The 14527-nt window shown below is 33.4% G+C and overlaps 1 protein-coding gene across 3 annotated transcripts; it reads left to right on the top strand.

Annotated features, from left to right (window-relative positions):
* Positions 1–2656: 2656 nt before the first annotated feature.
* Positions 2657–7408, top strand: LOC142504835 (ninja-family protein mc410-like). 3 transcript variants are annotated; one of them, XM_075617672.1, is made up of 3 exons: positions 2657–2777; positions 4427–5515; positions 6659–7408. In XM_075617672.1, the coding sequence occupies exons 2-3, from the start codon at positions 4492–4494 to the stop codon at positions 7156–7158; spliced, it is 1524 nt and encodes a 507-aa protein (XP_075473787.1). In that variant the 5' UTR covers positions 2657–2777; positions 4427–4491; the 3' UTR covers positions 7159–7408. The 3 variants fall into 3 exon arrangements, with proteins under 3 accessions (XP_075473787.1, XP_075473788.1, XP_075473786.1); XM_075617673.1 differs by having other exon boundaries at positions 4382–5515; positions 6662–7408; XM_075617671.1 differs by having other exon boundaries at positions 4382–5515.
* The last annotated feature ends 7119 nt before the right edge of the window (positions 7409–14527 follow it).

Genomic DNA, 14527 nt, shown 5'->3' with positions numbered 1-14527 from the left:
TTTTTACTTTATAACACAAAACAATTTTAATTTTTACAATAAGTAATAATTTTTTTTTTCAGATTTACTTTTCCACGAAACTTGGAATGAATCAATTCTTTGATGAGTAGGTCTCTTGTGAGACGGTCTCACGAATCTTTATCTGTGAGACGGGTCAACCCTACCAATATTCACAATAAAAAGTAATACACTTAGCATAAAAAGTAATATTTTTTCATGGATGATCTAAATAAGATATCCGTCTCACAAAATACGACCCGTGAGACCGTCTCACACGAGTTTTTTGCCTTCTTTGATTGTAAATTAACTTTACGACCCATCGACTCATGCTCAACGCACGCTTACACGACTAAAAATGAGACCCATCGACCCACGCTCATGCTACTAAACATTGAGCTCAACTCATTGAGATACATTAAACATTCAACTCATATTAATATGGGTCGAGTAAACATAGTTCGACTAAACAGTATGCTCGATTGGTCGAGTGGGTAGTTTTGCATTAATTCTTAACATTAGGCTCGATTAAACGATACATTCTTAACATTAGGCTCGACTAAACAACTTAACATTTGGTAGCATTTACGATGATATTATAACATTATCATTTTTATGAATATCTTTTAGCAACTTACTTAAATTATAATATATATCTCATATTAAAATGTTTATATAATTATAAATTATTTATATACTTGAAATACATTCTAATTATATTTCACATCATCACCATTAGATGTTAATTATATATTATAACATTATCAATTTTTATATTAAATTCAATCAGTATCTTTTGATTATCAATTTTTATCTTTTAATTATCGCATATTAAAATGTTTGACGTAAATATAAATTATTTAGGTGTTAACATGTTTAACAATTAGACTCAATCTCGACTCAAATTATTTACTCGAACTAAAATCGACTCAAACCCCAAACTCTAAACCCTAAACCTCAAACCCCAAACTCGACCCATTCCACCACCCAAAATGCACCAACTCAACCCAAAAATCCACCCACTCCACCCAAACTCCATTCACTCAACTCATTCCATCACAAACAAAGTACAATAACTCACTCCACCCAAACTCCACCAACTCGACCCACTCTATCACAAACACATTAAAATCTCTGTCAAGAAAAAAACAAAACTCAACATATTAATAAAATCGATTGTCTTTAAATTCAAACAAATTGCATATCATTCAACCGGATCTTCTACTAAATTCTCCAATATAAGAAAATTTATCTTGTTTTCTTCTTCCACGTCTTCTCTCGATCACATGGGGCAATACTAACATATGCAACATGCTCGACCCACTCAACCCACGACCCATTTGAAATATGCAACAAGACTCTACCCCTGCTCGACCCACTACAATCATGTTCGACCCACTCAACTCATGGGATCGACCTACTCAACCTTGCTCGACCCATTCACACTTCTACCCAATAAACGAATCACAATCTCGAAAGAAACCGATTTCTGTAAAATTGTTACAATATTACTACTATACAAATTTTGTAATAACTACTTCTCTTACAAATCTTCAAATGATATTTGATTAAATTTTGTTTTGTTTAATTTGAGGGAACACAAAAATAGCAAGAATGGAAAGAAAAATAGATTGAATGAAAAGAGATAAACAACTGAAATAAACGTGCGGACGAGAGCGATTAAAAAATATTTTTTTAAAATTCAAAAGTTAAACCTAACTAATTAATGATCTCACATACCTAACAAAGTCAACTATATTTTCTCGATTTTAAAAAATCAAACTTTTTTTATTTAATTAAATTTTAAATGAATCATATATATTTTATTGACCTGAGTTTTGACTCTTGCTTGCTCCGCCATCTCCAATTTCACGAGCTTTAAAAGGAAGCATTTTTGTAATTGGTGTTATTGTTTGCAACGTCTTACTATAAATTTTAAATTATTTTTTTACTTAATAAAATATTCAGAAATTATAAATAGAAGTTAAAAAATATTTAGAATAAGAGTAAGTCTCTTGTGAGACGGTCTCACGAATCTTTATCTGTGAGACGGGTCAACCCTACCGATATTCACAATAAAAAGTAATACTCTTAGCATAAAAAGTAATATTTTTTTATGGATGAACCAAATAAGAGATCCGTCTTACAAAATACGACCCGTGAGACCGTCTCATACAAGTTTTTGCCATAAAATAAACTATACAAACATTATCTGGGACAGATCTCTTATTTGGATTATCCATGAAAAAATATTACTTTTTATTGTGAATATCGGTAGGATTGACCCGTCTCATATATAAAGATTCTTGAGATCGTCTCACAAGAGACCTACTCACTTTTTATTTATCTAGCTCTATGTCACCATAATTTTTTTAAAAAAAAATTCCACTTGTCAATATATAAAAGTAATATTTTTTATTTAATAATTAAAAAATCATAAAAACTTATGTTAGTAAATTTACTCATTACTAACATATATCAAACGCTTTAAAAAATTAAAATATTCACATTTTAACTCTACAAGTTATATATTTGATATAATTGCTTAATTATTATTTACAACTGCTACTCTTAATCTTAGGATGAGCAATTAATTATCAAACCGGATGGTTAAAAATAAATAAATAAATAAAATAGCACGTGCTTCATAAGAATAATATTAAAGTGAGGTCTCCTGGCTTAGATACCGCTGGCTCACATTTCCGGGACTCGCCTCCACGAATTTACCTCGTTGTCTGCTAGAGTAAACACCTTGCTCGCGGAATTTTCTTCTTCCTCAGGTATGGGTATTTGTTCCTTTTTTTGTGCTTTTTTAGTTTCTCCTTTCAATAGAGTAGCATTTATTCGCAACTGTGTTTTAACTTTTGTGGGTTTCTGCTTATTTTGGAGGATAATTATTTTTGGGTTTTTCGCATAATTCTACGGCTCTTTTTTGTTAACTTATTAATGTAAAATTAGTTTTGTCTGTTTATTTGGTCAGATCTAAAAAGTGGAAGTTGCTTGATTTGGTTGGTTTCTTAAATTTGTATCTTCTGTTAAGTTGAGAAAAAAGTGTTGTTTGACGATATTGTTTTGTTGGTCAGCGTTACATGAGTAATAAGCGGTAAGTTATGGCATAGAAAGATAGAGAAAAGATCAGAAACGCTGATCAAGTTCAAGATTTTGTGTTATTGATCACATTAACTCAGCTTAGATGCGAGATTTCCTGTTTGGAACGTTTAGTTTGTTCTTTTTCATTAGTGGGTTTTATGGTTGAATTTAATGAATTTTGGTTCAATTTCCATGTATATGTTACTAAACTTGATCTATAAGGGCACCCGCATTCGTTATTGTTATAATACCCACCACCTCATCAAAAATCGTATGGTCCACATGCCACATACACATTACATTAACACATCTATTCTCTCACATTCATTTTAACATTCACACTCATTATTTGTAGGTCCCGCTGTCCACTCATTCATCTTATTCTTACTTTAAATTAAATAAATTCAATTTCAAATTTTTTAAGAAATTTAAATTATTATTAATTTATATTAATAATAATATGTTTTTATATATTTAGTACGTAAAATAATTTAATTTTATGCTTTGATATGCTTCAACTATTTGTCGACTTTGTTGAAGTATCAATGACATTAGCTTTTTCCCCGGATCATAATCTTCGTCATCAACTTCAGCTTGGACTTCGTTTTCACTTGTCGAGCTAGAGGTTGAACTACTTGAATATTGAGACATTTTGGAGTAAATAAAAAGAAGAAACAAGATTTTTTGAGTGAAGAATAATATGTTTTGATGTTTGAAATAATTTGTGTAGTGTGTGAATATTTATAGATGAATATATTATTTTTTTATTAAACTAGACGTTAATTAGCCGTTAAATTTTTTTTTTAATTTTATAAATAAAAACAACCGTTAGTTTTTAATTGAACATTATTTTTAATTTATTTTAATATCCGAATTTATTTTTAAAAAATGAAAATTTGAAATTTAAACCTATACATTAAATGACATTAAATAAGGAAACATCATCACGTGTGTGGGGCCCGCGTTCAGCGACGGTTTCTGAAAATCCGTCGTAAATAAAAAACCGTCGCTAAATGTCAAATTTTTTTTAAAAAATAAGCAGACAGAGGAGCGTTCAAACATATGAACGCCCCCCTTTCTCTCTACGCCCACTCACAATGGAGAAAGGGTGTTAAATGGGTGTTATAACACTCATTTAACACCCATTGTGGTTGCTCTAAGGTTTTCACTTTTGTTAAATGTTTTAGTATTTAGTCTATGCTGTGAAATGAATATTTTATTGCCTTGCCTTTTCCATACTATCGCACTCTTTGGTACCCTCTTATGTCCTCTAGTCAAATATGTTTTGATACAGATATTTCAGCCAGATTGTTTTTAGTCACGTATTACTGTTTTGAAGGCTTTTTTGCGACTCGACGAGGTGGTTAGAGGGTTAAACGTGTGAGGTATTTTATTTTATTGGTTATGGAAGATGAGAAAGGACTTGATCTGAGTTTGGCTTTACCTTGTGGTGGAAGTAACAATTCACTGAAAGGTAAATATGGGAGCTCATCAGACGTCAGAACAGACGAAGGTGACAGGGGTAGCAAATTGATTAACGAGTTCAAGAATTTTCTAGAAGGTGGAAACCAACAACATCCCCTAAAATCCGAAGATAACTTCTATGAAAACTTCAGCAAAGCATCTGTGGATTCAGAAACTTCCAAGAATTCGATAACTGGGGAAACATGGGCGACAAATGAGAGGAGGTTGACTGAAGTCGAAGAAGAAGAAAAGAGATCAGGTGTTGGTGAAAAGAGAAAATGCCCATTTAATGAGATGTGCCATCAGAAGAGGCGTGAGAGAGAAAATAATCACCCTGATTTGTCTGATAAAAGTAGGACGTCTCACATTTCCATAAACACATGTGATGGGACAGCTGCCGAAAATGAAGATGTAGCAGATTCAGAAGTGGATGGTGCGACATCAAGGCAAGTTTCCCGATATGATTATGTCTCAAAAAGTGTCGTAGAAAGTGGAAGCCTATCTGGTACACGAAAGGAGCTTCATGCATTTGGCGATCCAAGCGGCACAGAACATTTAGGTTCAAAGAGATTTGCCGTTCCATCAGAAAAGGAGTTCGATATATCGAACTTGCCAAGTTCCTATAGTGTTCCTTTTCCATCTCAACCGACGAACCTAGCGAACATGACTTACTCACAATCTGTGAAGGATTCTAATCTCTCTGGTGTGCCTAGCCTTTCTACCTATCCATTGCCTGTAGTGATCCATGGTATGACTAGCGGGAATAGTGAGCGATCTTCTATCCAGACGGGTGTACCTCCCAATTTTCCTTTGATGTTTGGATACCCTTCTGTTCAGATTCCGGTGTTGGACAAGGAGAATTCTCGAGGCATTGATTCTCATCATCAACAGATCCGCTCTGGGTTTTTGGGAAAGAATCCCACAAACTCAGACATGCAAAATGACAGTAGAAAGCTTAATCAAGGTCACACTTTCATTGTTCATTATATCTTTTTCATGTTATTTTAAGTAAAATATAGTACAAGCTGAAAGGCTAATCTTAGAGCTCAAGAGTTTGTGATGTTCAACCAACGATCGACTAGATTATTGCGTCATATTGGAAATGAGTGGTGGTTGAGACATGATCATGACTTGCACTTATCTTCTGATACTGGTCTCCTCTCTTATTATTATAAGTTTATACCATAATTACATTGAATTTCAGTTATCACAAAATTTGCCTTTTTGAGTTGATTGCTGTTTCCTCATAACAAAATGTCCTTTGGTTGGTTTGTAAATCTCTTAAGAATTAAACCATTGTTATAAAATATTTTAACCTCATGAGCAGTTTGTATAAAATGGAGAACTTTAGCTCCATGCTTCAATTCAAAGCATGTTATCAATTTGACGTTATTTTCAGTGCGTGCAATCTGAGAGTTTTTTTGGATCTTTTTGTTTACTGTTACAGAAGTAAATATGCTTACAACATAATTTTTAACTTCTTTTGAGCACTAACTTGTAGTTCATGCTTATTTCTCAGTTGCAGACATTGCTTTTGTATCAATGCTAATGCAAGTACTGTTTTAATTGCTTCTTAAATAATTATTTTATGAGATGTTGACTTGATTCATAATGGAAAACAATAGTTCGATCATGTTTGTGAAAACAATAGATTTGCGGCCCTAGTTGCATGTGAATGTTTATTCATCTTTCGGTTCGTTTTATAATTTGTATTATTCACTCCTAATCCCAGAAAAAGAACACCTATGATGCTGTTTGATTTCCTAGGTTGAAGTAAGATGCAATTATAGATATGCTGATGTGCAATTTTAGAGCAGATCGTAAATTTGTGTCCAGTAAGATTACTTTTGACATTTCCCTAAATGTTTTTAAATAATTTTCTTCTAAAGCTCATACTATTCATCTATCGTCTTTACACGCAGCATTTTTGCGCAGCCACGACACTTGACTAAATATATCAATTGGTTTCACCATTATTCTTGTTCTTTTCACCTTATCATTAAGTTTGTACAAAACTTTGGGTCTAATTGTTTTTAATTCGCGATATCTGTCAGTTGGCCGATGGAAATGCAATTGACTTTCTTAATACTTTGTATTCTCGGTGTAGGAGCCACACCTTTGAATGTTCACGAGTCCTTTGAATCTACACAGTATGATGGTAGAGCAATTGAACATGGGAAAAGTAATGGAAAACACCATGTTCTGGAAGAAGGCTCTATTTCTCACGAAGGTGATCTCACAGGAAACAACATAACCCATCATGTGAGGGAAACATCTGATCAGCCCAGAGCTGAATCATTTCCTTTGGAATATCCTGCTATAAGACCAGGGATTGCTGCAGACCTGAAATTTGGAGGCCGTGGTACATATCCGAACCTTCCTTGGATATCTACCACCGACCCGAGCCCCAATGGAAGGACAATATCTGGCGTGACGTACCGATACAGTCCTACTCAAATAAGGATAGTGTGTGCTTGCCATGGCTCCCACATGTCTCCCGAAGAATTTATACGGCATGCTGTCGAAGGGAACAGTACTACTCAAGAATCTGGAGCTGGTTTAGCATCATTACCGAATAGCAATCCAGCTGCCTCGGCACGTAGTTGATTGTGAATGTGAAGATCCTGAACGGTATTCTTTTCTTTCCTTTCCTTTTTGTATCACGAGGGTGTCTAAAAGCATTGGCATCTTCTGGATATGCGATTCGACATCTTTCGTATATCAGCTTCCTGCTCGGTCTCGTTTGTACGTCTTACTGTTTATAGAAGGTATGAGTGTCGTGTAATAATTCAAAAGCATATTTCTCAGCTATTGCATATTATTTATGATGTAGCATTTGGTAATAAATTTTGTTCAAGCTTTGTATGGATTTAGCAGTGCCCACGGACGTAGTAGTTTTGGGCAGGTATGGAACATTCAAGGATGTTCTTGATAGTAATGTTTATTTATATAGCGAAGTTTCCAACAAAATTACGCAGCTTTATAGTTGAACGTGGTTTAAAAATTAGTTTTTGTTTTCTGAAACAGAAGTTCCGAGAGTTCTAAGTTTGAGATTCTCTAATTAGCAAGCTTCTAAAAAGCGTGAAGCGTCCCGAAGTGCGGATGTTGAGCTCCAAGTTTTTCAAGCTTAAGCAAAATTAGAACAGGCTTAAACGTGGAAAAACTTTTTTTATCTTTAGTGTAATTGTAATTATCTCAAACCAATAAATAGATAAAATAATACATAAATATGATAATTTAAGTCTGATGCATTAATTCTCATATTTATAAAAGCATAAAAATCTCAAAATTACAATCTTTATTTGTTTTTGCAACTAGACCACAATAAAAAATGTTAAATATTTGTCAGATCATTATCAGATATGCTTAATAATTAAAATTTAAAAATAAATATCTAAATTATAAATCTAATTTATTATTTTAAAATAAAAAGACATACATTCAAAATAAAAAATTTAAAAATAGATAGATGCGATTAATTGTGCTTAAACACACTTAACTAAACGTCTTAATTACGTCAAACTACCGTTTAACCGTTTTTTTCTGCTTTTCTCCGAAGTGGGGCGTTTTTGTCGAGCTTCAAGCTTAAACGCGCTTAAACGAGGTTTAAGTTGGCTTTTTAGAACACTGTTAATTAGGATCCATAATTTTTCCTTGAAGGCTCGAAAACAAAAGAAGTTGAGAAGCTCAACCAATCATAAATAAATAATAATAATATTTCATGGGTCGAGTTATGTATGTGATCCGTCTCACAAAATTGATACGTGATATGATCGCTATGCAATTATTTCCAAAGAAACAGATTATATATCAGTTTTTTTAAATCATTAATTACATCAATTGAAATTAATTAAGCTATAATTAGATACGTGGTTACGTGGCCTAAGGATACATAAAATATTGACTAATTTGCTACCACACAGTTTAACATTTATTGATAACTCAAGATGCTATGCTGGGGAGCAGTAATACATCAATTTGTAGGCTTGTGATGTATCAAAATTTGACTTTTGATCATATTATTTATTGGATGGCATACCCCAATTTTCATTAGAGTTTAATTAACCAAACCAAACTTTACTAAATTCTTTAAGGACTAAATTAATTAACTTATAATGTCTATTAAAAAAGAGGCTACCTCAAAAAAATAAAAAAATAGTAAGGATTTAAAAATTAAAATTATGGTAGAAACTAAAATAAAATGGTAATCACGTGTGAGGATATTCGTCAAAAACGGTCCCCTAGTGTTTTCAAAATTGTATTGAAACGATTACTAGAAACAACTAAAAAATATCGATTAAATATTGAATGATAAAATAGTATTATGATAAGAATAATGTTAAAAATACAACAAATATATCATACAACAATATTTATCATAATTATATCGTGAGATTTATACAGTTAGATTTTGTATTGAATTTACAATTAGACAACAAATATATCGTGAGATTTTGTAATGAATTCATAATTAGATTTTGATAAATGAGATTTTTGTATTGAATTTTTTATGTTGTAAGAATTGTTGTATAAATTTTGTTGTACATACAACATTACTCTTCTAATTATGATAATTAGTTTGGTTAATTTTTCTAAGATTATCCTGCAAAACCGAACTATGATGATGCAATAGTTATTTTTGCTAGGAAAACGATCGAAACGTAACGTTTGTACTGTTGTACGGTTTAAAAGATTGGAGTTACATCGTTATCATAAGTTATAATATTTGGTAAAATGACAGAATCTCGATCGTACAAGAACAAGCCTAATGAATAGGATTTCGAGGATACTTTTTATTAGTATTTTCGTTCGATAAATCCGTTTACATAGATAATTATTTCGGTTATATTCAGCTTGATTAGTTTGTTTTTTTATTAGTTTGATTATTTGAAAATATCAATTCACTTAGTTCGATTTTTGCAAATTTTGATCAATTTTATTAATTTAGATCAATTACTCAAATAAATTTCGTTTTGAAAGTTGACTTCAATGAACAACTGTACGATAAAAGTTTGGGTAAATTGCTCATAAATCCCCAAACCCAAACTCAACTTTATCCAAACTCCCTACACCTCAAAACCTTTCTTTTAACTCCCTAATACCTTAAAATGGACAAAAATACCCTTATTCCTATTTTAATTTCAATTGATCCTCACGCTTTCAAAATGGTATCAGAGCCTTAGGTGGATTTATTTAAACACAAATTTTATTTTTACTAAGTAACTAATTGTATGAGAAGGAGAATTTTGAAAAAATTATGAATCCGAACTACGGTTCGAGAAAAATAATTCACAAGAAATATTCCAATATTTTGGAATATAAACAAGTGCATCTAACTATTGTTAGATATCAGAAACAGCAAGGGAAGCTACTGCACTCTCAGGTAAAATCTTAGGAAAACTTATGATTCAAACAAATAAGTTTTTGGAGATAGTTCCAGATTCCTCTAAGCTCTCTTCAGATCTTAGAGAAATTCAGAAGACAGTACAAAATTATGGCAATATGCTATATTTTGTACCACAACGAGTTGAGAAAATCCTTGAAACCCAGGAAGAAATTCTTGGAATATTAAAAGATATTCAAACAAGAATTCAGAAACTGGAACAACAACCCAGTTCTAGTAAACGAACTTCAAGAGGTTGGTTACCACCATCCTTTGGTACTGAACCTTTGTTACACCAACAAGGGAAGACCAGAGTGGTGTCAAAACCTTTGACTGAAGAAGAAAAGATGATCAATCTAATCAAGTCTGTCTCAGAAAAGAAATTGATCGGATGACAACTTTAGAAAGGATTGGTTTAGAGGATCTACAAGAACTTGCGGAATCTTTCGCAAATCTCAAAGTTGTAGATCTAAAGATGAATACAGCAGGGAGTGAAGTACCTGCTATAACCTGGTCATCTACTCATGAACCACCAAGGGAAAGCATTGGATCTCATAATGTTAACATGAGAGAATCCCAATCAAATTTCCATACTGGTGGAGGATCACACCCAGCGGGTACAAGGACAAGGAGAAGTCAAATTCCCTTGCACCAAACACCCTACGGGAAGACTGTTTTAAATCCTATAAATTTATGGGGTTATGCTTAACCTTGATGTATTAGATTTCAAAAACAGAGAAGATCTCATAGATGATTGAACATCTGCTATGAGAATCGCAGCAGGAACATGGCTACCCTATTTAAAGCACAATTTATAGGGGTGGACTATTTTAATAGTCAAGATACAAAGAAGAGGTATAAATATACTCAGGCTCTATATAGTCTTGAATTACATGATATATGTTTGGTGGATGAATATATTATGTTATTCACTAAATATAGATGGAATTCAGGAGTCGAATAAGATATAGCTATGCAGCTTTTCTTCGCAAAAATGCCAAGCCCTTGGAGAGAGATGCTCATAAGGGAATACGTACCTGGTAATCCAGATACGCTGGCAAGAAGAGCCTCTTTCCTCAAAGGAAAATGGCAGAATGGTGCCATATGGCAGCATTACAAAAGAATTATAAACGCTTAAGGGGTATCAACAAAAGAACTCCTTTGTGTTGTAAGGAAAATGATCTTCCAACAATTATTGGAAGTAAACCACAGAAGCATAAGAGGAAAAGTTTCAGGACTCGTCCTTATGCCCGAAGTGGGAGAAGTTCTTGGAAACCAAGAACTGTATGGTCTAGACAGAAATCCAGATCTTATAAATCTGGACAAAGAAGCGGACCATCGAGAAGTAGGATATCATCCCAAGCATCGAGTACATCTCGAAGCACAGGAAGAACACCTACTAAGAAAACTTTCAGAAGAGCTCATACTCGGGCTAATGAAAGTTTCAAGGACTGTAATTGCTGGACATGTGGAGCAAGAGGTCATATTTCGACCAACAGTCCAGAAAATGAAAAAAGAGGAATTAAACGCTTTGATCCTACTCCGGATATTGAAGAAGCAGTTTATTATCAAGATCTTATTCAAGTATACCGATTTGAGGACATCGTCTCAGATGAAAGTATATATGAAGAAGAAGAAGTCTTAAGTCAGGAAGAATCTGATGGAACATAATCGGAATCTGACTGAAGAAGAGGTGTTTCGACACGAAACACATGAAGATCTGTCTGGGTTTTTCAGCCAGACAACAATATCTCATAACATGATTCAAAGAATTATGAGAGAAAATCCGAGTCTACAGAGATATCAAGGTTTCTCTGCAGGACAGATAGAAAAATTCTTAGGAAGTCTTGGCCTAAGAAACAGAAAGCATCATCTAATTTATAAAGTATCTAGAAGGGAAATGGCAATCTCGATGGAACTTACAGGAAATAGAATGGAGATGCAGTTAATTCCTTCCGAAGAAATTAAGGAAGAATTACAAAAACTAAAGATAGAAGTAGCAAGGACTATGTCTTGGATTCATATTGGAGCAATCCAAATTATGATAAAAGCTACTTTTAAAGAAGCAATAGATTCACCTATTGATATTGCTATATGCGATAAAAGAATGGGGAATCTTCAAGATTCAGTACTGGGAACAATCTCAGGAAATCTCTGTGCGGGAAAGATTGTAGGAGTGATCTATCCAAGGATAGCCTACAACTTGGCAGATCGAGATTTCAGCCGAGCCTTGACTTTGCACCAAAACTTCAAGGAAAAAAGGCTGATGAAAGAAGGTAATAGGCCATATTCTATTACCTATCAAATTTCATATGCTCTGTCTAATACACATCATTCTGAACTGTTTATTAGAAATGAGTTTATTGAAATCCCTGAAATATTCGGAAAAGTTGCTCAGGCAGTTTATCCAGAAAGAGTAGAGTTTCCTTTGATACAGGAAACAGATATCCAAATACAAGACAAACCGATTCTACAAAGAAATCAAAGTCTTAAATTGGAATCAAGAAGACTATCTTTTCAAGGAAATAGAATTACGAGTTACAGATGGGGAAAAACGCATGTCATAGAAAACCAAGAGGAGCCAAAAAGTTTTTCTACAATGGGAAAACTTAGATACCCAGAAGGTTGGAAGGAAGTAGAAATAGTATTTGATATTACAAAACAAAGGAATCAATTTCCTTGTAATTCAATATACTATTTGGAACAACCGATGATAGGAACTTACCAAGGACTGATTAATATCGGAGAACTGGAAGTTCACATTCAAAGAATTCCAGGGAAAGAATCAGATCGAATGATTCTTGGATTAGAGTCTCTCGAGGAACACAAACCTTGAAAACGTCTAGAGTATGGAATGGAGTTTATGGCAAATGATAAGATATGGAAAATCCAATAACCACAAGCCCATTCTCCATATACATTCCAGTAGGAATGTTGTATGAACAATATAAGGCAGAATACTTTGCTGCATATATTGATTCAGGAGCTGGAATATGTACAGCAAAACGAGGAGTTTTTCCAAATAATTTGGAAGAAGAACTACCAAAGATTGCTGGAAGAGATTTTTCCAGACGAATCTTAATCTTATGTAAAGGGATTAAGATGACTGAAATTATGATTGGCGGTGTTGGACAAACACCTTGGTACAAGGTAAAGACACCACCAATTTATTTTCATGATACAGGAGCTGATATATTATTAGGAAATAATTTACTACAAATGTTCAAATCCTATACTCAAGAAAATGAGACTAGAAGATTAGTGTTCACAACACCATGTGATCACAAAATCATAGTCCAGAGACTAAGAGAAGCATTTTATAGAAAAGTGCCGATCCAGTTTCGCAGCAGGCATGGTGATTCAGGAAAACTTCTGAACCCAAAAATGAAGGATTCAAGACGATTTGGAGAAACAATGCTCCAGTTAAGAGCTGATAAAGAACTCCAACAAGAAGATATAGAATGCCTTAAGATAACTCTACAAACAAATGAAGTAGAGTTTGAAGCTAAGGTATCATTGGAAGATGTCAAGAAAAGGATCAGAGAAAATTATAATGAGGATCCCTTGGCATGGTGGGACAGAAATCAACTCAAAGCTTGTCTTAAGATTAAGGAGGGCAAAGAGTATGAATTTGTCCGTTGTAAGCCTATTCCAATGAATATCATTGATCAAAGGGATATGCAGATTATAATCAAGGAACATTTAGACCTTGGTTTAATCAAAGCAGGTATGTCACCATATAGCAGTCCAGGTTTCCTGATAAGAAATCATGGTGAGATAAAACGAGGAAAACCCAGACTTGTTATTAATTATCAAAAAATTAATAAAATTCTGGAATTTGATGGGTATTTTATACCTAGTAGAGAACACTTGATTAGTTGTATACGCAACACCAAGATATTCTCTAAATTCGATTGTAAGTCTGGATTTTATCAGATTAGGATGGAGGAAGGAAGCAAGAAATTCACAGCTTTCTCCACACCTCAAGGACATTATATTTGGGAAGTATTACCAATGGGATTGGCCAATTCACCCCAGATATTTCAAAGGAAAATGAATAATCTTTTTAAGGATTATTTTAAATTTATGTTTGTTTATATTGATGATGTTTTAATAGCATCTAAAGATATGAATGAACATGTTAAGCATTTGAAGATTTTCTCTAATATTTGCAAGAAAGAAGGACTGGTTTTATCTGAAAAGAAAGCAGTCATTGCTACAAGAAAGATTGAATTCATCGGAATTGAAATCGATGAGTCAGGAATAATTCTGCAAGACCACATAGTTGAAAAGGTGCAGAATTTTCCAGAAAATCTCAAAGACAAGAAACAACTTCAAAGCTTTTTAGGAGTTGTTAATTTTGCTGGGATGTTTATAAAAAACCTAGCAAAACACAGGAAGGTGTTCAGTCCATTATTGAAAAAAGATGCAAGATTTATATGGAGAAAAGAACACACAGAAGGACTTATCCATTTAAAGAAGGTTTGTAAAAATCTTCCAAAAATGGCGATTCCTCAAGACGAAGATGATCTGGTATTATATACCGATGTCAGTGATCATTGGTGGGCAGCAGTTCTTACTAAGCTTACACCA

Source organism: Primulina tabacum, chromosome 10, assembly GCF_025594145.1.
Source record: "Primulina tabacum isolate GXHZ01 chromosome 10, ASM2559414v2, whole genome shotgun sequence".
NCBI lineage: Eukaryota > Viridiplantae > Streptophyta > Magnoliopsida > Lamiales > Gesneriaceae > Primulina > Primulina tabacum.
This window is presented reverse-complemented; position numbering and strand designations above follow the sequence as displayed.

Excerpts from the sequence above, each read along its gene's own strand:
- LOC142504835 (XM_075617672.1), top strand. The coding sequence starts at position 4,492 with ATGGAAGATGAGAAAGGACTTGATCTGAGTTTGGCTTTACCTTGTGGT. Across the intron at positions 5,516-6,658 it reads CAGTAGAAAGCTTAATCAAG|GAGCCACACCTTTGAATGTT; the intron begins GTCACACTTTCA and ends TTCTCGGTGTAG.